The sequence below is a fragment of the Arvicanthis niloticus genome, chromosome 29 (assembly GCF_011762505.2).
Source record: "Arvicanthis niloticus isolate mArvNil1 chromosome 29, mArvNil1.pat.X, whole genome shotgun sequence".
NCBI classification, from domain to species: domain Eukaryota; kingdom Metazoa; phylum Chordata; class Mammalia; order Rodentia; family Muridae; genus Arvicanthis; species Arvicanthis niloticus.
The window spans coordinates 20,294,925-20,320,460 of NC_133437.1; the positions used below are offsets into that span (position 1 = coordinate 20,294,925).

Below are 25,536 nucleotides of genomic sequence, written 5' to 3' on the forward strand. Positions count from 1 at the left end.
CTCCTGACATACAGATATCGAAACTGAGGAATGGAATTGTTTGGCTTAGTTGCCAATCATCCTACATCAGTAAAGAAGATTTTTCCACGTCCATCTGACTTTTAAAGCCTCTCATCTGAATCACTTCTCACACCGCTGCCAGAGTAGCTTCCCAAAGCCCTGATCTAGCAGTCTGTTCTTGCTTGCTTCAGAATAAAAGCGGTTCCCTTTCTTCCTTCCTTCCTTCCTTCCTTCCTTCCTTCCTTCCTTCCTTCCTTCCTTCTTTTCCTCCTCCTCGTCCTCTTCGTCGTCGCCCTCCTCCTCCTCCTCCTCCTCCTCCTCCTCCTCCTCCTCCTCCTCCTCCTCCTCCTCCTCCTCCTCCTCGTCTCTTCTTTGCAGATTAGTAGCATAGCTTTATTTTATTCAGCAACAAACATTGAAGCGCCAAACCAAAGGGCCCCTAAGCGCCTGAGGACCAAATCAGGAAAAAAAAAAAAAAATTAGGCTCCCACATTTATGTAGCAGCTACTGTTTCTGGAATCTTTTCTCTAAGGAAAACTGTACTGCTTAGGAGGAGACGGAGATAAGGTCAGACCTGGGTCCCCAGCCAGGCTTAACAGGAAACCGGAGGCCCAAAGAGACGTATAGTGTTCACCACGAGGGAAAGCTGATCAAGAAAGTTCATGATGGAAATCCGGAGGAGGCGAGAATCTCCCGCGATCCAGTGTACCTCCAGCATGCTGCCGCTCACTTTAAGCTCCTTCCCTACCAGTTCTTGGTGTGGTTCGACATCAGGAGCTAGGGACCCACAGGCGATTTCTGCCTCCAAAGAGGTCGGGAAAGGTATGAGGAGGGCGAATCTATGATGTCGGATCCCAGGCCTTTGGGTTAAAGGCACGGTGCTTTTGCTGGAATTTCGGGAGGCTTTTAGCGCTCTTGCAACAGGGTGAGCTCCACTGGGATTAACTGCCATTATGCCTGCATTACCAGGGCAGCAGCGGCCAGTCGGCCCATCGGCGCCATCTTCGGTGTGACTTAAACCTGTGTGTGTTGTCTGCATGGCTGCTGCTGCCCCCTTCTAACCGCAATTCCTTTTACTTGCTGTTGAGATCGTCCACAGTACTCGTACAGCTTGACCTCAGTCAGCTCCCAAACTGCCACCACCTCTCAGTCAGACAAAACTCCCAGAGAACGCTTCACAACCGCCATGCTTGTTGACAGTTAACATTATCTTTCTTCTTAATCGCCCAGGGAGCTCTTCTTCATCCTTCAAATCCCTGCTTAGATGTTACTTCCTGGATGAGATTCCGTAAGTTCTCAAAGGCAGATCCAGAGGTGCTGTGCTCCGAGAGACTACAGCATTATACTCAACATCACAGGGAGAACATGGTACTAAAATCCACCTCATTACAAGTTGCCCTGGGGGAAAAAGTCCCCAAATGGCAAAGATCAGAAAAACGATCCTCCAAACTGACTCCTCCAAGCCCCTTGCAAAGCACCTCACTCATAGCAGGTGCTCAGTTAATGCCTTTTGAACGGAATGAATGTCCTTGTTACTTCCATTTTTTAAAAAAGTTACTTTTCTGGGCTGGATAGATGTCTCAGTGGTTGAGAGTACTGGCTTCTCTTCTGCAGGACCCAAGCTCAGTTTCCTAGCACCCACATTAAGGTGTCTTACAACTTTCTGTTAACCCCACCCTCAGGGAATCTGACAACCTCTTCTGGACTCTTCAGGAACTGCATTCACATGTACATATTAACAACCCCCCATATACATAGTATGCTTTTAACTTTAATTTTTCTTTATTTTTGTCAGCTTTATACATATATGCAGTGCGCAATAGTTATATTAGCCCCCATTGCCTTCTTTTACCTTCCTTTTCTTTCCCTATGAACCCCATTTTCCTCCCAGTTAGACTCCTTCTGGTTATTCCCTCCTTCAGCAACCAATAGTGCCTCAAGGAGGGGTGAGCCCTCACGGGAACCTACTCTATCTGTGAAGGAAGGGGGAAGGGCCTGATCCTGTGCAGGTATCCACAGCTGCTGTGTATTCCTGATGGCAATGGTCATGTTGAATCTGAATGCTAGCATCCCAGGCCATTCTTCTCCATTGTCCAGTTCTTAAATTCTGTCCTCTCCCTTTTCTAAGATGTTCCTTGATCCTTGGGAGGAAGGTATTTCCATTTTCTTTAACGCCATTTACTTCTTATTGTCCATCAGCCTAGTTCTTTCCCAGTTGTGCTTTTTAATACCTATGTCCTCAAAACTACCACTGAATGTGACAATTAGGGATTACGGTTGCAGTTTGCCTTTAAAAATTCAAGGACCACAGACATGATACTTAATCATTAAATGACTCCATGTAAGTTATCAAGTACATTTTTGAGCTTTCCAACAATTCTGTACCAGTCCTTGATGACCATGGCAATGTTTTGATTCCAAAATACTTATTTGTGGAACTCTAAACATGAAAGCAGTTGAACTAGTCACATGACATTCTCTGCTTCACCTGGAAGGTCTAAGGAGAAGTAAGTTTATGAATGAGAAGCCAGCTCCACTGATGGGGAGGGGAAGGAAGGGCAGCCAGTAGGACACTTGTCCTTTTGTCAACGGACTAGAGCTGGGGCACGGCTGCACCTGAAATGGTCACATCTCATTACCCTGTTAGATCTCATTGTGCTTGCTCACCAGCCTTAGGACAGGAGCTAAGCCAGTCACGGCCCCATAGGACACCTTCAAAAGCATTTGCCCTGAGCCTCAGCAGTGGGAAGGATGGATGGATGATGTCTGAGAGGAGCCTGCCCTGTAACGAAGGGCAGCAAATCTAAGATTTGTGTTCATGTTCCTGCATTTTTAACCTTGTTCACTGTGTTTATATAAAGCCATTTGCAGCAGCCAACACATCAAATTCCAGACTTCAAGGCTGGGCTTCTGTCTTTGCTATAAGACTAAGCATTATTTTCAGAGAACCATGGTTGCCCCGGTGAAGGCCACTGGCACTGACACCTTAAATGTGATGGCTCCTGACTCTTTGGCACTTCAGTCACAATAGAGAGATAACCCACAGACATTTCATCCCTTCCCAAGGAACCCAAAGTGAGACTGCATAAAATGGCAATTTTGCTTCCTGCTAAAATCTGCATTATGCGTTTCCCAGTTTGGTAATTTCCTCGTGTCCTGCTTTCCTTCCATTGGACAATTTTCCATCCTCTTCCAAACTAATCAACAAGCCGGCCCTTGCTGACGACTTCTGGACTAACACTCATCTTCTCATTACTACTTTACACAGGATCCTGCCTCTTCACAAATGTGTCCTTTTGGTCAAGGACACTTGTTTTCTTGTCCTGGAAATCTGTAGACATGTCTGTTTCTTCTTCTAGACTCTAATTTCCCAGGGTAGGTTCTCTCTCTCTCTCTCTCTCTCTCTCTCTCTCTCTCTCTCTCTCTCTCCTTTTCCTCCCATATTCTTGGTGGTTGTACTATGCTTTGCATATTATGAATGCTTTAAAAATTGACTTTAGCAACAGCGAGTGAATTACCTCAAAAGGAAAACATTTATCCCCCGAAGAAACAACTCATTAGATAATTAAATATTTACTCTCTCTTTTTCCAGTCCAATCAACAATGTTATCTGTGCACACAGGCAAATGTACATACAGTATGCCCTAGTTATCCTAAGTCAATCTTTTGGCAAACACAAAGACTGGCTCAACACCACAAATAACTAAAACATACACTGGGTCAAGTTTTGTTCCTGGTTTTCTTTGAGAAAACTGGTGTGATGTTTAGTAGCAAATGAAAATTTATTTTGCAAAGCCATTTCCACAAAGATGTCACCACGCATGGGCCACGCGTCTTCCTTTTCTGATTTTAATCCCACGGTTATGACTTAGTGTGGTAATTATATTACAAAGCCATTATCCGATGAAATGAGAATGGCAAAACAATTTAAATGCTTGTCTAAAGAGACTCTGTTAGAATGCAATTATGAGTGAAATTACAATGGCTAAATAATTGAAATGCAAGTCTGGAAGGCAGAGTCATAAAACCATTAAAACGCCTGTGTTAGGGACTCACACCCTTGAGTGAAACCAAGTCCTCCTGGGGACACTGTATCAATACACTAAAGCAGGCAACATTCGGAGACAGATGGACGATCAAGGTTTCTCTTTTCCTGCAGTGTTATCTACACTTTTCAATTCCACCTGCGGGTGTGCCTGGTCACCAGGTGCTGGCTTCTGTGATAGACTGATGAGGGAACACTATGCAATGCTGTGCTCCCATCCAGCATGAAGGTTATGAAAGAAGGGCAAGCCTGGACTAGGCTTTTCTGCGAACTCTCCAATATAAACACTAGTGACATGGGTTTAAAAGTGTTTCCTTCTAAATACAAGCCCACAATGGTTAACACCCCACGGGGATAAAATTCTAAGCGTCTGACTTGACACATTCTACTGATACGTTCCCTTGGCAAAGTATTGTCAGTTCTTGGACAACCAGGCTCACACTGATACACTTGCCCACCAAAGGAAAAGAAAGTCAGCAAAGGAAAAAAAAAAAAAAAACACAGTGTCAGATACAAGCGATCTGCTAAAATAATCAATTTGATGAATAGCTAAGCATTCTCCCCCAAGGCACGGTGATGTCTGCATTTTGATGGTTGGACACACATGAATCTATCAGCAAAAATATGCAAGTTATTCTTCCAACTTCCACCCTGTGTCCCTCGCAATCTGCTTCTATGGACTCAGGTCTTTCACTCACACAGGAGGAAGCAAATACCCACCCAGAGAGGAGCTAATCTAAAGAATAAAAAGCTTTAAAGGAATGAAACAATGTTGGCCCTAATTTCCTTTGTGGTTATCTCCTGTGCTGCCAGAAAGTTGGGAACCAACATCTAATTGCACAAATTTCTTTGCATCAATGATCATGATGTTATTTAATACTATATTGCAAAACAAAAATTATAGGCTTTCTGTTTCTCAAGTTTAGTTTAAAGATGTCTCCTGGAAATATAGACACTAGTAGTCTAATTTCTTTAATAGACTCTCAAACATGTAAAGGTTGTCATTCCCACAAACGTTTTCTTCGAGGCACAATTTGTAAGAGGAGTTTGAAAACCCTTCTGACAATGTATAAAGGAGCTGACATGAAGCCTTAAAATGTCTGTATTTCTCCAGCTTATCTCTTTTTTTCTTTTTTTCTTTTTCTTTTTCTTTCTTCTTCTTCTTCTTTTTTTTTTTTTTTGGTTTTTTTTTGAGACAGGGTTTCTCTGTATAGTCCTGGCTGTCCTGGAACTCACTCTGTAGACCAGGCTGGTCTCGAACTCAGAAATCCACCTGCCTCTGCCTCCCAAGTGCTGGGATTAAAGGTGTGCGCCACCACTGCCCGGCTTCTCCAGCTTATCTCAAGAGTATTAACTACAGCTCCAAAAGAATAAGAACACTGGGTTCATGTTGAGCTGGGTATAAAAATCAAATCTGATGTCTAGACGCCTTACAGAAGACATATTGCAACACGTGGAATTGAATTATTAATAAAATTTGAAATAGATTTTAAAAATCATATTAGAGGAAGAAGTTTGCTCAGCTTAGGTACAAACCCTGAAAATAAAGTTATAATCATCTACATAAAATGATATGTATAAAGCTAATTAGGGGAAAAATAAGCAAACCTCGTGGATCATAGGGAAAAAGCATCAGTGTTTTTTTTAATGACCGCATTAGATATAATATTTGAAATGAGCATTAATTATTTTTATAGAATATACCTCTATTTAGAAAGTGTCAAGTGAAGGTTTCCTATAAAGGTCTGGGGAATGATCCCAGGGTCCTGCACGTGTCTGGCAAGCACTCTACCACTGTGCTACATCCCCGGCTTTACCTTTGACCTCAGAAAAGTAGACACAAGTAAGTCTCAGTAAGTCTATTCTGCCAAGCACCCACGTGACATATAAGAATGTGTTGCTTTTGGTGAAAAGCTATATCCATAATGGTGACCCAAAGCCTGCATGGCTAGTGACATCATAGTTATCTCCGTAGATTTTAGTGATAAAAATGAAATTTGCATATTATGTAATGATGCATTTCCCATGAAATGTCACATGACTTTTCTTAGAGTAGGCCAAAATGGAATTCTCTAACCTATCTTTAAAAATGCCCAGAACTAGGTGATAATGATGGATACATAAAACATGAAGAAATCATCCAAAAAGTTAGCTAGAGAACCCAGGTTCTCACTGCTCACTTCTCCTTCTTTTTCTGTTATAAGATTTTTTTTTTCCATTAAACATTGCTGGAAAAATGCAATGCTCTAAACCAGTGGCTCTCAACCTTCCTAATACAGCTCTGACCCCTTAATGCAGTTCCCCATGTTGTAGTGACCCCCCAATCATATTTTCATTGCTACTTCATAACTGTAACTTTGTAAATATCTGATATGCAGGCTATCTGATATGCGACCCCTGCGAAACGGTCATTTACTCCCAAAGGGATCATGACCCATAGGTTGAGAACTGCTGCTCTAGATGAAAGTCATTTATTCTGTGCTCCGTAAATAAAGCATTTCAGAGTTGCTTCGCTGACATGAGACACTCACCTAGCCATCCAGATCCTGAATTCGGTATGCATAGGTCTGTCTCCGCGCTGGGTAACACGAAGCCCACCACAAACACCTCCACGCCGTCTGCCATGAGAGCCATGCCCAGGACGAAGAAAAGGGCCCACTGGAAACGACCATGGCCACACTCTTGGATTATCAGCTCATACTGCTGGGCGAGCTCCTCCTCATCAGCCCTCCTCTCTGACTCCAGCTCTCTGCGGTCCTTGTACTCATCTCCCTTGGGCTGTCCTACGGACACTATGCTGTCCTTCCCTTGGTTCGTGCTGGGGATGCCCTGGTACTCGCCTTCGTAGATCTCATCTTCCTCATCGTGGCCCTCAGTGGCCTCACTGGAGCCTTCATCATCATTGGCCTCCCCGCTGTAGGTTTCTCCAGGTGGGTAGTAGTCATCATCGTCATCTTCATCCTGGAAACGACTGTAGGACCGCTGGGTGTATTCATCCTGGGCCCGGTCCACTGCCTGGTTCACCTTCTTCACTGTCTGCTTCTTCACCTCTTTGGCAATGTCCTTGGCGCCCTTCATCAGTGAAGTCCTATCCTTGTAGGAGTCTTCCATTTTATCTCAGCGGATGGGCAAGGTGCAGCAGGGAAGTGTCCACGGAGTGTGTTCAGCAGCTCGGCCGCAACAGCATCATTCACTCGCCGGTCAGAACAGACCTGCATGAGGAGAACCAGGAAAGACACACATTAGTCCTTTTCCTGTATTTTCTGCCTCCCAGCTCATGGGCTCTTCTCACTGTCCCACATATTAAGACACGGAATGTACCTTTCCTGCTTTGATCCTTCACACATGAACAATCTATGTTGCTTCTCTGCTCAAAGGCAGTCAGTGCCTGGAGTAGCTAGCTAGTTAAGGTTGTTACTATAGCTTTTGTTTTAAAATTTTTTGTTCTTAGGATAATGCTACTCAGGTCTTCTACCCAGAGTGAAGCTAGCTACTTCATAGCTTTTAAAATACAAACATCATGTCTCAACAGGCTCCCCCAAGACTCAAGGATCATCGAAGAGAGAACAGAAAGATTTAAAAGCCAGGGGTGACGGACAAGTGCAAGAAAACAGGTTCTTGGTGACAACAGAATAGCTACACATATGAAATCACAGTGGTTGTAAAAGCACACACCAGACCTGGGCAAGCCCAAGCTAGAAAATATCCCAGCACAGAGACATAGAGGGTGGACAGGAAGTCCCCCTCCTAGCCGAGAAGCCATTGGCAATTAATAGCTACTAGAAGAAGCAGAGTCTCTTGAAGGTTATGACCTCTTGTGGGTCAACCACACTCCCAGACATATCATACACTCCAGTACTTGGGCAGCACAAACTGGACTCAGAGCAGGTGTTTTGTTTTGTGTTTAAGGAGGGGCACAAAGTTGGGTGGGTAGGGAGGTGGGGGTGGATCTGGAAGGAACTGAGGGAAGAGATTATGGTTATGATCAAAATAAATAATAAGAAATGCTTTAAGAATTAAAAAGTATATTTAAACAGCTGTAAGGATATACCTTGACTCACAAGCCACACAGACACATAGGCTCACAAAGCATACACATATACACTGTGATATGTGCACGGCTGGATGAAACTAGAACCCCTCCTTCCTCAAGCTTGTTTCCTTGCACTGAACAACTCATTGTTAAATTCTCAGATCGTTGTTACTTTTTCAAATCGCGTTTTCCCAACCCACCCTCCCTCCACTCATTATTGACAGAAGACAAACCAAAGACTCCCATGGTACTTCAAGTAGACACAAGTATTTCCCTTTCCCAGCTGCTGTAACCCTAGGAACTTGGCATCTAATCAAATGAGTTGAGGTGACAATCTCAGAAGCAGAACACATGTCTTGTTCATGGGGGCCTTACCTTTCAGAACCCACCCCCAGCCCGACAGGGAGAGGAAAGCGCACAGTGACGTGCCTTCACAACTCTACCCCACAATCCCTCCAGACTTTATCCCTACTGTCTTCAAATGTAAACACTGAAGGACGCTTAATTTGATGACACTTTGGAAGAAATGTTTCTTTCTCAGACAGGTCCTATCTGGATAATGTAAGTCACCAGGGGCTTGTCCTTGGGGGCAATGTTGTATCAGGTTCTTCTCTACTTTCTGCTTTCTGGTCCCCATGAGGTAAACAGCTCTCTACCACACATTTGTGCCAAAATGTTCTGCTTCGTCACATACAGAGTTAGCTGACCACGGATTATAACCTCTGAAGTGTAGCCAAAAGAAACCTTCCCTTAAAATTCTCATAGATATTTGTTATACCGATGCAAAGCTAACTAATAAATAAAAACCACATTTGTCCTGAAAGCAGTAGTTCTCCGAGTGGAGTTTACTCACCAGGTATGGCTGGTAGCAAGGCTTACAAGATCTTAAAACATCATTCATGTTTGCAGGCTGTACTCCCTTGTTTCTAGACAAACTACAGAGTATAATGTACACTATGCACCAGGCCCCAATTTCATTGAAAATCATAATTCATTGAAAACCGATGGATAAGAAAGATACCTCAGTAGTTGAAGCTCTTTCTACATAAGCAAAGCACTGGCATTTGGATCTCCAGAACCTACAGAAGCGCTGGGTGGCAGCATGCCTGTAACTTGAGTCTCCAAAAGTGGAGGACAGAAGATCCTTAAATAATGCAGACTAGACAAGTGAGCCATATTGGCCAGCTCTGGGTTTGATTAAGAGATTCTGCTTCAAAAATGAATATGAAAGACTCACTGAAGATTCCCAATATAAATCTCAGGCTCCCACATGCATAGTGCACACATGCATGTGAATATACATACACACACATACACGCATATACACACATACACACACAGACATATATATGCACACACCACACACACATACAGACATACACACACACACACACCCCACACATACATACATATACACACATATATATATATACACACACTACATATACATACATATATACACACAAACATATATACACATACATACATACAGACATGCACACACAGACACACAGAGACACACATATATAAATACACACACCACACACACACACACACAGACATGCACACAAAGACACATATATACATTACACACTACACATGCACACAGATATACAGCACATACCACACATACACATATACATACATATATACACACACATACATATGCATACACATACTATGAACATACAAATACTTGGTTTGGTGCTTACTATACCAAGTACGTATGAAGCATTTTATGTCATCCTATATTTTTCCTTGTACTTTCAATCCTATAAAATAAATGTTATAGTCTCGATCTTTCAGATGAGAATACTAAAACATAAAAGAATTAACAAGCCCAGGGCCACAGGGCTTGACGCAGAAGCTGGGGCTCTCTCAGATAGGTCTGAAGCCAGGGTCTTAACCTCACCTACCTCACTCAGTGCTCCCACTGGGGTGTGAGTAAGTGCTCCAGCCTGCTTTCTATTCTTTCCCTCCCGGTACTAATGTCGTTTTGCTACCTCGGCTCTAAGTTACGTTGTGGCTTTACAATAAAAGAGGTTGGAGTTACTAACGATATCTTTCACCAGTGATGCCTTTAAATGAACAGTGATTCCCAAGTGCAGTCTTGCTTGTTCATAGAAATGATCACAATATAGTGGCTGTCTTCCTAAAGATAATATGATGAAATCAAATAAGGCATAGTGAGCAAGAGGGCAGGAACCTAGGCAAAGCCTTGAAACTCCCACAATCTCCAAGGGGGACATGATGTCCTTTCTTACTCCTTTGCTGTGAGATAATGGTGCTGACTCTATTGTAGTGGGAGTTAAATGGCTTGCAATTTACACCGTTTTTAGGACAGAATTTGACATCTCTGAAATCAGGTTGCCTAGAGGCAGAACCTCCCATCAGGAGTTAGATGCACATCTTTTAGGAAAGACTAAGGGTCGAAGGTCAGGAAGGGCCATAATGACCAGAAGACTTGGTCATGTATGACGCAAGCAAAGACCCCGGTATGGTCTTTCAGAAAGATGTCAGGCAGTGACTGATGTCTTCAGCCAAGCTTTCACATTGCCACACATGTCAAGTGTCATGTCAAGGGCACCTAGGGATGACCCTGAAACACAGCGGCTTTCAGCTCTCTGTACAGCGGTGAAAGCAGGTTCAGCACTGCGGGGGCAGGCTTTGAAAAAGAACAGGTGAATGTTGGAAACAAGGTGCAAAGGAAAGCCAGGAGAGCACAGTGAGAGGTATCCATGTGTGTGTGAGCAGCGCGCAAAAGCATCTTCTCCAGTAAGCGTGTCATCATCTTTCCTGTATTGGCAGTACTGGGGACCAAACTCGGGGTCTGAATATGCTGGGCAGACATGCTGACCCAGAGCTATAGCACCAGTGTTCAGGTTCTTGTGTAAATGCCCTGATCATATGCTGAGCCGCAGAACTCATAGCTGACTAAAACTATTTTTAAAGGTGATATTTAAAACGAACAACTTTACATCAAATGACACCATCTCTGTTACACGATAGTCACATTTTGCACAAATATAGAAAAGATAACATGTATATATCAGTAAGAATTATTCTGGCAAGAAGTGTGACGTAGGACTGCGTGTGTATGTCTGGACGCGTGCGCGTGCGCGTGCACACATGCTCCCAAACGCATTTCCTCTTTTGGTGGTTCACAAAATAGCATATACCTAGTAACACCGCGTAGTAGTCTAAAGTTTCTTCACACAAGTTCCCATCACACACATGCATGAAAACACACACACACACACACACCAGAGATAGATGATAGATAGATAGATAGATAGATAGATAGATAGATAGATAGATAGATACAGTGTTTCTATTTCCCCACAGAGCCCCACCTTCAGTTTTTTCCTCTATTGTACCCCTCATCAACCATACTATAAACAGTTTCTGGGAACGGAAGAATAGACAGCTGTTATTAAAAGCTCCTCCTTCCTAAAACTTGTCCGTTTTAGACAAGACGCTAGGACAGCACACCTTTCTCATATCTGCCTTTACACAGACTTTAAAGCGCTGTGTACTCACTGCATACTGGCGCCCATAACAGCAGCTAGTCTGTTTTCTACACAGTGAATGTCAAGCCAGATATCAAACTAGGCAGTCCCACTCTGGAGCTCACCCATTTAAGCACCGGATCAACTACCTTTTAGTGAAATTGTGAGCCTGTGGTGGGAATGAGTCTTTGGTAAAGGAGAGAACCACACTAGGAGCCCGGAGATCATCTAGACTTTTGCAAATGCCTGCTAGGCAGGGATTGTGCAGAGGGGCTTATTATGAAAGGACTTAGTTCCCAGAGGCAGGGAGAATGGAGAATAGAGAGCTGTTATTAAAAGCATGAGGAGTTTTTATTTTCATAAAATTGAAGGGCTATGAGGATGCTGCCGATGGCTGTAGAATATTATGTGTACAGTTAAAGACGATTAAATGTCTATTACGTTAATTTTATCACAATGAAAGTACCATAAACAAGAAATTAAGTATATTTTATTAAATCTTTGAGAATTTTATAATATGTATTTTGATCATACTTCCCTCCCCCCAATCTTCCCAAACCCATCCCTGACATTTCTCTGTGTTCTTAAAAAAAAAAAAAAGATGATAGTAACTCATAGAAGATATCCAGGGGGAAATTATTTCAATATTAATATTTAAATTATTATATAGAATCAATCTCTGGGTGTCTCTTTCTGTTTCTCTCTCTTTGTGTTTCTTGCATGTTCATGCACACTCTTGCACATATATCCACAGAATCATGTGTGTTTCTACAACCCAGAGATAATCATCCTTAACAGTGTGCGACTTTGAACACTTAAGAGGCACAAGCCTGGAGCCTGGAGCCTGGAGCCTGCCTGGAGCCTGGAGCCTGGAGCCTGCCTGGAGCCTGGAGCCTGGAGCCTGGAGCCTGGAGCCTGGAGCCTGGAGCCTGGAGCCTGGAGCCTGGAGCCTGGAGCCTGGAGCCTGGAGCCTGGAGCCTGGAGCCTGGAGCCTGGAGCCTGGAGCCTGGAGCCTGGAGCCTGGAGCCTGGAGCCTGGAGCACGGAGCCTGGAGCCTGGAGCACGGAGCACGGAGCACGGAGCACGGAGCACGGAGCATGGAGTCACTGCATGTGTGTACCTGAAGCCTGGCTCAGATCACTTCAGCATCTGAAACTCTTCCATTGTGGGATTCCCTCCTTGTGTCAGTGGCTCTCTCAAGCCACACAGGACTTCATGGCTTGTGTTGTCCATTTTGGCTGTCAGGACACCTTCTAGAACAGTGGTTCTCGGAATGTCACCTGTGAATCTCCAGAAAACCCCAAGGTAATGCGAGGAATCTGTGGGCTTCTGTAACAAGAGAGTGGTTGTTTGGTTTCACTCTCCCAGGAATGGACAGTGGCCTTCTTCAGGAGCTGCCTGGTAAGTAGCAGCATCACTTCTCTAGTGGATGATGGGAAGACCTTGCAGACGCTTGTATTACAGAGAAACATTCTCAGGCTTAGCTTCTAAAATCTTATTAACAGTTTTACTCAAAATAATGAAAGCCCCTTTAATAAGTTTTAAAAAGTGAAAGCGGGTCTTAAAGAATAGAATTATTCTTATATGTTACAATCTAACATTGTGAAGCCTCCTGTGGGTTTTATGTTTTTGTTTTGTTTTTAAACGGGCTTTTGCGATCACCTCTGCTATAGCTACAAATGGGTAACAAACTGTTGAACTGGTTTGCCTACCATTTGCTCTCAGTAATTCTGGATTCCAAATTGTGCCCAGCTGATGTAGGGCTTGGGGTTTCCATCTTGGCTAAGTGGTAGACAGCTGTAGGCTGTCCTACCAGGCAGAGGTGGATGGTGTGTTCCTCCTCTCCCAGTTGGCCTGTTAACCACACCCTGGTTATAACCTTGCACAGCCTCAGTCCCCATGCTGGCATGTCCTCCTTTTTATTACATTCCCCAAGGATTTCTTTGTCCTTCAGGGATCAGTCATTTTGATCAGTATTTTGAAATATTACCCAGGGCATGGCCTAGGCTATGGAGCTGGAGAGAGCAGGCTGGAAACGCACTCATTCCGGATGGATGCTTTCATAATTTGCTTTGATATTGCAATTTTCTTTAGCTTATAAATATTATTCTACCACTTCAATTTACATTGGGCTATAATTAATATGACCCGACTCCTGCCATTGGGCAATTCCTGAGGTCAAAAGGAAAGCAGAATTTTGGTAATTTAAAAATCATTGTATTGTCATATGGGAAGGTTTAAAAGCTGCTCTGTTTTCCTGTCCTTTTGCCTATACCAGAAACTGGCAGCTGGGATGAACGAGAAGCATGTTTTAGCATTTAAGTTGCATCTGACCTTGGGTAAAATTAAACATTCCTCACGAAATGCTCATCCTGTGCCGTTCTCATTTTGGGTTGACAGTAGGTTTATTGGTCACTTTCCAGAAAGACATGTTTGTGTTTTAGCCACCAGGATATATACATGATATCTTAGCTGTGAAAAGTAAGTAATTGCGTTAAAATATTGAGATAAAACCTCCCTGAACTATGTGGGTATGCTGTCGATCTAAGAACAACTGTTGTTGTGAGAGAGGACAGGAAGGACATGGAAGAAAAGCAGTCCAGATTGTAGCAACAACCAGAAGCCAAGGGGTCCTAGACCCACCCACCCTGAGGGACAAGGAAGGTATGTCTGCTGGAGAGGCTGCAGGTCTGCTAATACCTCCATGCTGGGATTCTGGCTTCTAGAACAGAGAGAAGATAAATTTCAAGTCACCCAGTTTGTAGCAATCTGATAGGCAGACACAAGACACTAACACAGTCTTTTGCTTATTGAATTTTAAGAGGAACAGAAGCCCCCGCCCCCCATGTGTGTGTGTGCGCGCGCTATAAATATTTTCTCAGATTGTCTTATCCACAATGAATTTTTGCCATGAATAGCTATTATAAATCATTTTTTATATAATCTACTTAATAGGTTCTCTGTTCATGTTTTCTGCCTTATTAGCAAGGTTATGAGGGCCCTGGTGAGCGTCTAAAATATGTGTCTACAGTAGAACTAGTTTTTGCTTAGTCGTTGAATGTTTAGTTTTGTAACTTATTTAGTATATTGTATGAGGTAGGGCTAGCTATCAAATACTTTAGAAACAGTTATCCCTGTGACAAGAAACAAAGTTCTTGCAGGCGTTAATGCCTCTTCATACCCCCATTCTGCCTCAATGATAGCTGTCTCCTGTTAGCTGTATGTGTTTGACCTTTTATCATTTGCTGTATTTTATACCAGTGTAAGCTCCCCTCATGGCTCATTCTTTTCAAGTATATTCTTACTATTTTCACCTACTTTCTCTTCCAAATAAGCTTTAAAATTGCTTAGCCATTTTTTTTTCCAGAGAGTTTTCTATTAATGCTCCCCTAAGTTTAAAAATTAATCCCGGAACTAACACAGTCTGACAGTTAACCTGCTCAATACATATAAATAAGCTATCCAAGCCTTCATTAATGCTACTCAGTGAAGTTTATATGGTTCTTTATTGTGCCAATTATTTAATAAACAAAGTATATACATACATAATACATGTATTTAAAGCATTTTTATATTAATTTGTATATTTGCTTATTGGTTTCTCAGACCATGACATATACTCTGGCCACAAGCTCTTGTTCCTGTCAGACGCATCAGAGGGTCTGATAGATGTCTCCTGTGGAACACCGCCATCTATGGGAACATTCGTCAAGGAGAAGATGAGGTGGGCTGCAAAGACTGAATCAGACTTACTAGAGGATAATTCAGCAAAGGAAGTCGAGAACACCACCTTCACAGACACTGCTCTGCAGGAAGAACTGGCAAGCAGACCCAGGGCATCTTCAGTTGTGCCTAGAAAGAGTTCAGTACTCCTAGATTCCATTTTGTAGTTGAGAGAGAAATGTCTAAAAAAAAGGGAGACGTACCCCATCTTTTCTTTATACGCTGTGAATGAATTAGTACAGTAGTTCTTTTCTCCTAAGACACTAAAGACTTTACTAGAAAATAGAAAGTAGGGTGATTCCTTCAACATTGTTCTTTCTATCACACACACACACACACACACACACATGCATGTACGCACATGCACACACATGGAGAGAGAGAGAGAGAGAGAGAGAGAGAGAGAGAGAGAGAGAGAGTCTTGAAGTAAAGACCTGCCTCTCCAAGCCTGTTTCTCAGCCAGAGAACTGCTGTGCACCAGCTGAACCCTGGCTAGAATACACAGAGCATAGGGTACTATGATGATCCAGCATTCTTGCTTTTCCAGAGCTCTGTGGAGAACGTGTGCATCAATAACCTTCTTGGTCCCAAAGCTGCCTCTCCCCAGAGCTGTAAAGTACCTGTGGCCTTGTTCAGGGAGGCTTGGCACCTCCTTTTCTAGGGACCGCAAACTAAGGAAACTGCATTGGGTAGTCCACAGGGACAGTACTCTGGGGATTTTGTCTCTGTGCTCAGGTGGTACCCAAGTAAACACAGGCAGCTGCGTTTGTGGCCACTTCCAGGAACCTGGCAAAATGAAATATTTACCAAGTAGAACATAGACAAAGCAAAAGAAAACCACGCGGTTTCCAGGCTGTGCTGGGGGGCGGGGGACGGAGGCGGAAACACGGCAGCCCATCTTGTTGACATTCCTAAGGCTAAACTGAGGTCTGGGGGAGTTTTTGCCTCTAATGAGGGTGATGCAAAGGAGGCAGAGTTGATACCCTCACTGTGCTTTTAAATTGCACCAAATCTCTATGATGCTAATCCCTTAACCCTAGTCCCGGAAGCAGGATGGACAGACAGACTAGAAACAGACATGCCTCTTAGAGTTTTCCTTTGTGGGCTAAACCCTGGGGGACAGGGCAGTGGCAAACAGTGGAGAGAGTGAGTCTCAGTCCCTTGACATCAGCTCTGCTCTTAGGGTGGGGCAGGGCACAGCCAACCTAGCTAATTATTGTTCTTTCCATCTTAGAAAGGAAATTCCAGTATTACTGCTGAGTGACGAATTCTGACTACATTCTTCCATTCTTTAATTTCGAGCAAACTGGCATTTACCAGTTAGATCTTGTTGGCCAAGTGTGGCCTTTCCTGTTTGAGTCTTAAATCACTGTTCTTGTCCATTTTGAACCAGTGTTGTCGGGCTAGTAAGGACACAGGCAGTGCTGGTACCCACGTATGTGTCTGACTCATAAGCAAGACCACCATTTATGCCTAAAACTTAAGTCATTCCCATATGTCTGAGCCACCTGTTTCCCAAGGGATGCTGAGTAAGTCCTTACAGGAGTAAGGACTGGGGAGCACCTGTGCTGTACACCTGTCGTGCTGAGGGGACAGATGGGAGGAGCTATCACTGCTTTTCATTTTCCATCTCTGGGTCAATGCAATTCCTCAAATGATCATTTAAGCTGGCCCTATAGCAGCCTTTAAGCATACAAAGTAGACATATCTAATTTATACATGATGTGTTCTTTTTAAAATAAAACCCCAAAACATTTGATTTTACCAATAAAGACTCAGGAGTCAGACACTGCGGTGAAAGCCTACTAGCTCAGAGAGGCAGAGAACGCATCCAGCTGACCTTCCTCCTCAGCCAACATCCCCAGAGAAAGCACTCCCTCTCCGCACCATCTCAAAACCCCTCAAGTTGAATGTCCCTCTCTCCTACTTCCTGTGTGTTTCTCTATCCATCCTCCTGACTCCCTCTTACTTTCTGTGCGGTTTTTGTCCTATGTTCACTCCCTGTCACCTGGTTGCTTGCTCCACCTCTTGACCTGCGGTTGACTTTATTTAATCCTGTTTACAATAAACAGAAAGCTTTTGGATTAAAAATGTGTGCCAGAGCTGAACCACACCAGAACTAGAAACAGGGTTTCCAGTAAATACCACAATCTCAGGGTTAGCAGTGTCATCAAGTATCCTGCAACAGTGGTGTTATTTCTTTTTCTTCTACTTTTATTTATCCCCTTACAAACAGGGAATAAAGGACTCCAATTTTGTCCTGGTACTTATGGAGCAACAACTGGGCACATCCCGATTTTTTAATTTTTATTATTATTGCTTTGACTTTTCATCTGTCCTCCTTCCTCTAGTTTGACTCTAAGGACATTAAACACAAAGAAGTCATTGATTCATTATAATATGGTTGTAGTCACAATAAACATGTCTACAAATGTCAAAGGGCAGAGCTAACGGGATCAAGGAACAGATACTCTGTCTCCGATGATTGGGTGAAGCTAGCCCTGAAGGCAACTCCTGTTTTGCACCACCGACTGTATTCTAGATCCTGTCACTGCCTGCTAAGACTTAAATATGGTTCATTCCCTCAGGGTTCATGGCTTAAGTGCTTGATCCCCAGTGCACTGGTCAGGAAGTGGTGGAGTTTGGATGGAATTACATTATGATGGCACTGCCCTCAAAGGATTAATGCTGGTCTCATGCAGGGAGTTTATATTCACAACAGTGGGTTGTCATACGAAGAGCAAGTCTGGCTCCTCCCTGGTCTTTGGCTTATCGACTTACCGTGGAATCTTTTCTGCACGCAGCCATCATTCTCTCTGCTTCTTTGCCATGTTGTGTCATGGCTAAGGGGCCCTTGTCAGAGGTCAAACAAAGAGAACTGCATGATAGTGGGCTTTTAGCCTCTGAAACTCTAAGGTAATCTCTAAGTTTTATTGAGTAGACAGTCTATAGTATTCTGTTATAGCAATGGAAAATGAACTGATGTATTTCTGTACTCTGCTCATCTAAGACTCAAACACAAGGCTCTTCCCATAACCTTCAAAGTTCCCAATGATCTGTCCCTAGTCACTTCTCTCTCTCTCTCTCTCTCTCTCTCTCTCTCTCTCTCTCTCTCTCTCTCTCTCTCTCTCTCTCTCTCTCTCTCTCTCTGTGTGTGTGTGTGTGTGTGTAATAGAAAGGACAACATAAGATGTTAAAGGACTCACTCTACTTTCTATTTTCTAGTAAAGTCTTCACTGTCTTGGGAGAAAAGAACTACTGAACTAATTCACTCACAGCGAATAAAGATGGGGTACTTCTCCCTCTTTTGAGACATTTCTTTCTCAATTACAAAATTCCGTGGAATGTGTAAACGCTTAAGCTAAGTGATTGGTTGTGAGCGTTGGATTTTGGAGGACAGGAGGGCTTCTGGGCTGAGGGCCCTCTACCTGGACTACTGAATGTTATATCAGTGTATGAGAACTGATCTGCTCCCAAAGCAATAGTCACAAGGAAAGTCAGAAGCCATCCAAACGTATTGATAGATTCCAATTTCTATAAGGGAAGGGACAATGTTTTGGCTCATCCTGGATTCTTAATGCCTGAGACAATCTCAAAGCTCACTGCATGCAGCAAAGTGACCTGCTGTGCGGTGGGTGTAAACAACCCCCAACTGTAAGCACACAGAAGTAAAATAAAAGGCCTCTGGGTGTTAGTCATCTAGGGACTTTGCTTCCTATGAGAACACACTATAGACAATTGCCTTACAGTATCCTAGAATCTACACATTGATACTATGGAATGAGATATGGCCTAAATTGAGCTAATTAGCCCAAAGGTAGACAAGTCGTGGTGCTCACTGTCTAATGAAAACATACAATAAGAATTTCATATAGATTGAAAATCAACCACAAAATCCACAACCCAAATATAGTCTGAGTCTTGCACACTCTCATGCTGGATACTGGGACTATCCTGTTTCCAGAGCCAAGTGTCACTCAACTTTGACCTCATGCACCAGGAGTAAAATGTTTATTAGGTTTGGGGGCTGCAAACCCACTGCAAATTGGACCACAGAAAAGCTCATTCCTGACCAATGGGAAGACATGATTGGTAACTGGTCATATATAGGGGTGTTCCCAAAAATCCATCACAAGAAAAATTTAAAAGTTTCTCTTAAGGAAGAAGGAAGGAGAAGTTGCAGCTAATGACATCAGAAAAATGTCTGTCACCTTCCCCATCTCTGAGCAGGTCACCTGCCCTAAGTAACATTACGTGTTACCTGGGCCTTCTCTCTGTGTTACTGGTTCTATCTTTGTTCCTCTGGTGTCTCTTCTCTACACAGCAGTCACAGGAATTCTTCTAATCACATGACAGGAGACATTACTCCCCTCTGAAAGCCCCTGATGGGCTTCCTTCCCATGTCCCTGGCCCCACATGCCCTGGTCCAGGTCCTCAGCTTCACTGTCCACCATTGGCTTCTCCCTATCCAGCCATACTGACCTGTGACATTCCAAACCTCCTTCTGCCTCAGAGTCTTTGTCCTTGCTATTCCATCTTTCTGGAATGTTTTTCACCCAGGTTCACTGCTGGAGGCCCCCTCCCAACTTTTTTCTGGGAGGCAGACCCAAGAGGGTCAGGAAGTAAAGATTATTTTCAGCTACATTTAAGTTGGCTTTCCAAGAAAGAATACATAAATAAATAAATAAATAAATAAATAAATTAAGCTAACAGCAGTGCCACATAGAGCCATAGGCCATAGCGTCTCTACGTCACCATTCCTGGGCAGTACTCTTGATCAGACCCCAATCTGACAACACAGTATACAGAATTAACTGTTCATTGTCTGACTTACCCCACAGGATAACTCTCATGACAAGCAAGACTCTCCTTGGGTCATTTTCATCTAAACCCTAATACCTAAGAGAACAGGAACATATCACAAAACTATTTGTTAAACAAACAAAAATAAACATAGAAAGTCAGGCAAAGACACTCTCAGGTAAAGATAAGTCCTACTTGCTGGCCTCCTCAGAACTTTTGAAATGCACATGCATCATGTGCCTCCAAAGAAGGGTCAGTTAGCATGACCAAACTCAGACCTCAGAGCTCTTCAGCAGCAAAGCAATCCTCCAGGAGAATCCTTGGGACCAGCAATGGAGAACTCTGCAGTGGCACATCAGGAGTAAAACATGGCTCTCGCCCGGCCAATGAGGAGAGAGCTCACAAACAAGGATGGAGGCTTCCTCTGTGATCAGTGTGGTTCACACACCACAGAGCAGCCCACGTGGCAGTAAGACCCCGGGAGAGAACATTTATTTGTATATTTCTTGATACCATCTTGGGACGGCAAAAGAAGCTTCATGAACAGCATCGCTGAAGGAAGAGACTTAATTTCATCTTCTGTCTCTAGATCCAGCAGCATAAACAATCACCACAGCCCCATAGTCAACAGGGAACTGCACTGTGTGAATGGTGAAACAAAGGGGAAAGGACAGGTTGCAACCCCATCTTCGGTGTAGGACAGTCCCAATGCATTGGATCATTAAAATTCCTCTTGCTTTTTGCATCGATTTACGTCTCCATGTGGTTCACTCAGGGGGTCTCTGGTAAGCTAAGGCTCCCAAAGAGTCTTACATTTGGTGCATGGGCCAGGAAGAAATTGATCCCCTGTGAGAACGCACTGGAGGGCAGTAGATGGAGGTCTCAAGAGCAGGTACCACAGTTTACTTTGTCTGTCTTTTGTCTGCTATTTGTCAAAAGTCTGAACCTGTAAATCTGTCTGAACTTTCCATTTACTTACAAGCATCTGGGGGGCTTGGAGAGCCCACGGTGTTTGGGGTGGTCAAGAGCAATGGGCAGACGTGCCTTAACGTAGTGACTGCAGGGAGCCTAGAGGACGCTTCAGGTCCCCTGGCCCCGCTCCTTTTGGAACCTGTTAGATTTGTTAGATTTGGTCCAGCTGGCCAAGTCACCTGGTTACTGGATTCTTCTGCTGGCAGTTTTCCTGTCTTGATTGTCTGTATAACCTAGTCTCTGTGCCCGTGGCAGGGGCAAGAACTGTCTGTGTAACCTGGTTTATGAGCCCATGACAGGGTTGAGCTGTCTGTGTTGTCTCTGTTTCCTTGGTGAACTGTCTGTGTATTGGTCGTCATTCTCTGTGTTCTTGGACTTTGAGTGACATTATTTTGGACTGAATCTACCATGTTAAACATCCTAATTAACTACTAGAGGGAAGTTAGGGAAAGAGGTAACGTGGCCGCCAGCAGCGGAGGGGAGCACAGTGGCTGCAGCTCCAGCTCCCCGCTCTCCATGGCTGGTGCCGAGGATAGGCTGGGCCCAGGTGGTTAAGAACCTGGCAGAGGAGAAAGGCAACTTCCGTGAGTGAGTTATGACTGCGGGACAAGACAGCCCCAGTGACTTCTCGCTTGCTGCTTGCAGGGACCTTGGCAGCTGGCCGCTTCTGGTGTGAGAACATGGTGGTCCCAGTAGCTGCAGCTTTTCAAATTATCACCCGTTTCAGGTGGCGCACCAATTTCGGGCAAAAAAATTCACTAGAAATTTAAGATTATTCACCGGAGAGTTAGAATTATATATTTTTTATTTTATTTTTTTTTTTAAAAATGTGAGTGAGTAGTGCTGAGACAAGTCATATGACTCCAGCGCAGGACCTCTGAGACAAACTGCTTACAGGTAGGTCAACTGCTGTAAAAAATTACAGGCTGCCCTGAGTCAGAGAGCCAAAAGAATAGGCCTCCGTTCTGGAGTGCAAATACTGATTTGTAATAAAGAAGAACAAGTTAGTTACTCTCTGCTTCTCCGAATGGCCCACCTTCAGAATAGGGTAGCCACCCGTAGGGACCTTCATACAGGCGATCAAAGCAGTAGAGGAAAGAGTGTTTAGGCCAGGATCCCTCAGGCACCCAGACCAAGTGCCCTATGTAGTTACCTGGATGAATCTAGTAGAGGACTTCTCCTCCTTCCCCCAATAAAAACCGTTCTTCCCCAAGACCCTTGTAGGTTCTGGCCATCAGGAGTGCTCTTCAGGACTGAAGAGCAAGAGAGGATACCAGACAGAAAGAATGTTCCCTCAGACACGGGGGCACCAGCAATTGACCAATAGTGCTCAACAGTGGGTTTCTTCTGACCAGATCTGACTGGGACTTTAATGTGGCAGAAGGTAAGAGGCACCCAAAAACCTACCACCAGATTCCATTGGCAGGTCTCAAGGGGGCCACATGAGGCCCCACCAATTTTGACCAAGGCATGTGAGGTTAAGCAGGGATCAGATGAGTTGCCCACAGCCTTTCTAGAATGGCCCAGAGAGGCATTCTGTCAGTACACATTGTGTTCTTTATAGACCAGGCTAGTAGCTATCAGGGAAAAGCTTCAGAGGCTAGAGGGACTGCAGGATAAGTCATTAAAGATTTAGTGTAGGTTGCTGTGGGAGTCTACCATAACAGAAAGAAAAAGAGCAGAGAAAGAGAAAGGAAGAAGATGAAAGAGAGATGAGAAAAAAAAAAGGTGACAGGAAAGGAATTTACAGAGAGTCTTGGCTATAGTAGTTAAGGAAAAGCAGAGAAGGGAGACTCCAATCTAAGGGAGATAGAAAAATCCTTGAAAAGGACCAGTGTGCATGTTGCAAGTAAAGGAGCCAGCTGCTGAGCCCGAGAGTGCCCTAACAAATGGAAGCCGGGGTCAGGAAATCCCAGGCCTTGGGGAAAACACCCCCAAATGGTGAAGGTATTAGCTGTGAGTGAAGACAGTGATTGGGGTAGATGGGGTTTGGACCCACTCAACTTGTGGTGGACACAGGGGCTCAACACTTGGTCCTCCTCCAAGCTGATGGCCCCGTTTCCAATAAAAGGTCTTGGTTCCAAGGAGCCACTGGCATCAACATGTATTCATGGACTACCAGAAGAACAGTGAACCTAAAGATGGGACCTGGAGACCATTCATTTATGGTCATCCCAGACTGTCCTGACCCTCTGTTAGGGCAAGACTTACTCTCTAGGATGGGGGCCCAGATACACTTCCTGCCCGATGGGCTGCAACTAACTGCCCCAAAAGGAGAACCCATAGGTGGAGGAAAGACTTCTCCTACTGACCCCTGCTGGGAGCCGAGGCAACCTGCTTTACAGACGGGAGCAGTTTTCTCCATGCTGGTCAGAGACATGCTGGTGCTGCTGTGGTGGACAGTACAAATGTCATCTGGGCTCAACTTCTCGGGCACATCGGCACAGAAAGCAGCCTTGGAACTTGGGGCTGGCAAGAAAATCAACATCGACATGGACAACAGGTATACCTTTGCCACAGCTTATGTTCACGGGGCTATCTACCAAGAGAGAGGACTGCTCGCATCAGAAGAAATCTCGGATGTCTTGGATGTCATGATGAGGCCAGCAACTGTGAGTACTATTTGCTGCCCAGGACACCAGAAGAGAGGAGACTCAGTGGCCCAAGGCAATAACCAGACAGATCAAGTGGCTCGAGAAGTGGCTATACAGGAGCCTATCCCAGTTATGGGCCTGCAAGAGACACCCACTAGGGAATGGGACTAGATTAAGAGATGGCCTCACTTAAAACATATAAAAAAAGACTCAGATTGCTAGCCACTCTTTCAACTATTACCTAGAGAAGAAAGGGCAATAGTGCACACAGAAAGAACTATACTCCCCAGATAGCAAGCAAAAGACTTATTAGGCCAAATGCACAGATGGACTCATTTGAGAGATAAGCGAATCCAAGCAGTCAAGGGATCTAAGATGTATAATGGACCTCAGGTTTTGGGCCAGAGAGGTAATAGAACAGTGTAAGGTTTGCCAGCAAGTGAATGCTTATGAGGCCAAGAGTAAACAGGGCAAAATACCTAGGGGAGAACAACCTAGAGTATATAGAGAGGCCAATGTTGCAGAAGTTAAGCCAGGAAAATATGGATACCCTCTAGTATTTGTAGATACTATCTCTAGATGAGTTGGGGTTTTCACCACCAAGCAGGAAACAGCTACTGTGGTAACCAAGAAGATATTAGAAGAAATCTTCCCGAGGCTTTGAGTCCCCAAGGTAATTGGATCAGATAACAGTCTTGCTTTTGTTTCTAAGGTAAGTCAGGGATTGTCAGAGATATTGGGGACCAATTGGGAGCTCCATTATTCGTACTGTCCCCAGACCTCAGGGCAGGTAGAGAGAATGAACAGAACCCTAAAAAGATACCTTAACTAAATTGCCCTCAGAAACTGGTGCTGGCTGGGTGGTGCCCCTTGTCCTGGCCCTGTTCCAAGCCTGGAACACCCCTCTTGCGTGGAACCCTCACTCCTTGACCCCAGGTCTTGACTCCCCCTTCCCCCCCCAAATGACTTTTCAGTCTAATAAGGATGTCATGGCTTGATTGTAAGCTTTCCAGATCAGACACCAGGAACTGTGGCCTACACTTAGTGGTCTGTATAACGCAGGTACCCCAGCGGTTCCACACGAGTAAACAAAGTAACAGAGCCTGTTCCTGGTGCTGTTGACCATCCCGACCTCCACTGAAGTAGACGGAGTAACTGCCTGACTTCACATAACTCAGACCAGCACCTGCACCTGATGCCAACTGGAGAGCAGCCAGACACCTGAGCAACCCCCTCAAGCTCAAGATCACCTGCCGTTCTGCAAGGCCAAAGAAACCATTACATGGCTTCCCTCCCATGCTGAGCCTCAGCACCCCACACAACCTTACCAAAGTGACTTGGCAAGTACTCTCAGCCACTGGACATGTGGCTTGGTCCACTACAGTGGAACACCCGCCTTGTGCCTGGCTGCCAGACCTTGTCTTTGATCTCTGTAAGTTAGCAGCAGGCCTTGACTCTCGGGATATCCCCACCCTAGAGACACAGGGATGGAAATTACCCAAATGTCAGGGACAAGGGACTTTTCAATCTGAACTGTGTCCCAGAAGCAGCCATAGAGGGTGGGGCTTAGGGTGCGTACAACCAAAGTTGAGAAGTGTCCTGTGAGAAACCCCATACATGTGTGCTCCCAAGATGAGAGAAGCCGGCAGCAGGCCCATCAGTGTATGTGTGTAAAGGGACAGCTACTTTTTCTGTGTTACCTAAGGGTGTAGAAAATTGAGGAGGACATACTGGAGACCATCCAGGGGGTGGGAGGAAGACAGTTAAAGATTCAATGGCAAAGGTATGGGAGGGACTGGCCGAGAGAGAGAGAGAGAGAGAGAGAGAGAGAGAGAGAGAGAGAGAGAGAGAGAGAGA

The 25,536-nt window shown here is 44.4% G+C and overlaps 1 protein-coding gene across 3 annotated transcripts in view; it reads right to left on the reverse strand.

Annotated features, from left to right (window-relative positions):
- Positions 1 to 25,536, reverse strand: part of Sv2c (synaptic vesicle glycoprotein 2C) — a 177,407-nt gene that overhangs the window by 121,677 nt on the left and 30,194 nt on the right. For all 3 annotated transcript variants that reach the window (XM_076927208.1, XM_076927206.1, XM_076927207.1), the window contains exon 2: positions 6,577 to 7,257. In XM_076927208.1, coding sequence (XP_076783323.1) covers positions 6,577 to 7,156 — 580 coding nt within the window. In that variant the 5' untranslated portion in view covers positions 7,157 to 7,257. The remainder of the gene's footprint in view (positions 1 to 6,576; positions 7,258 to 25,536) is intronic.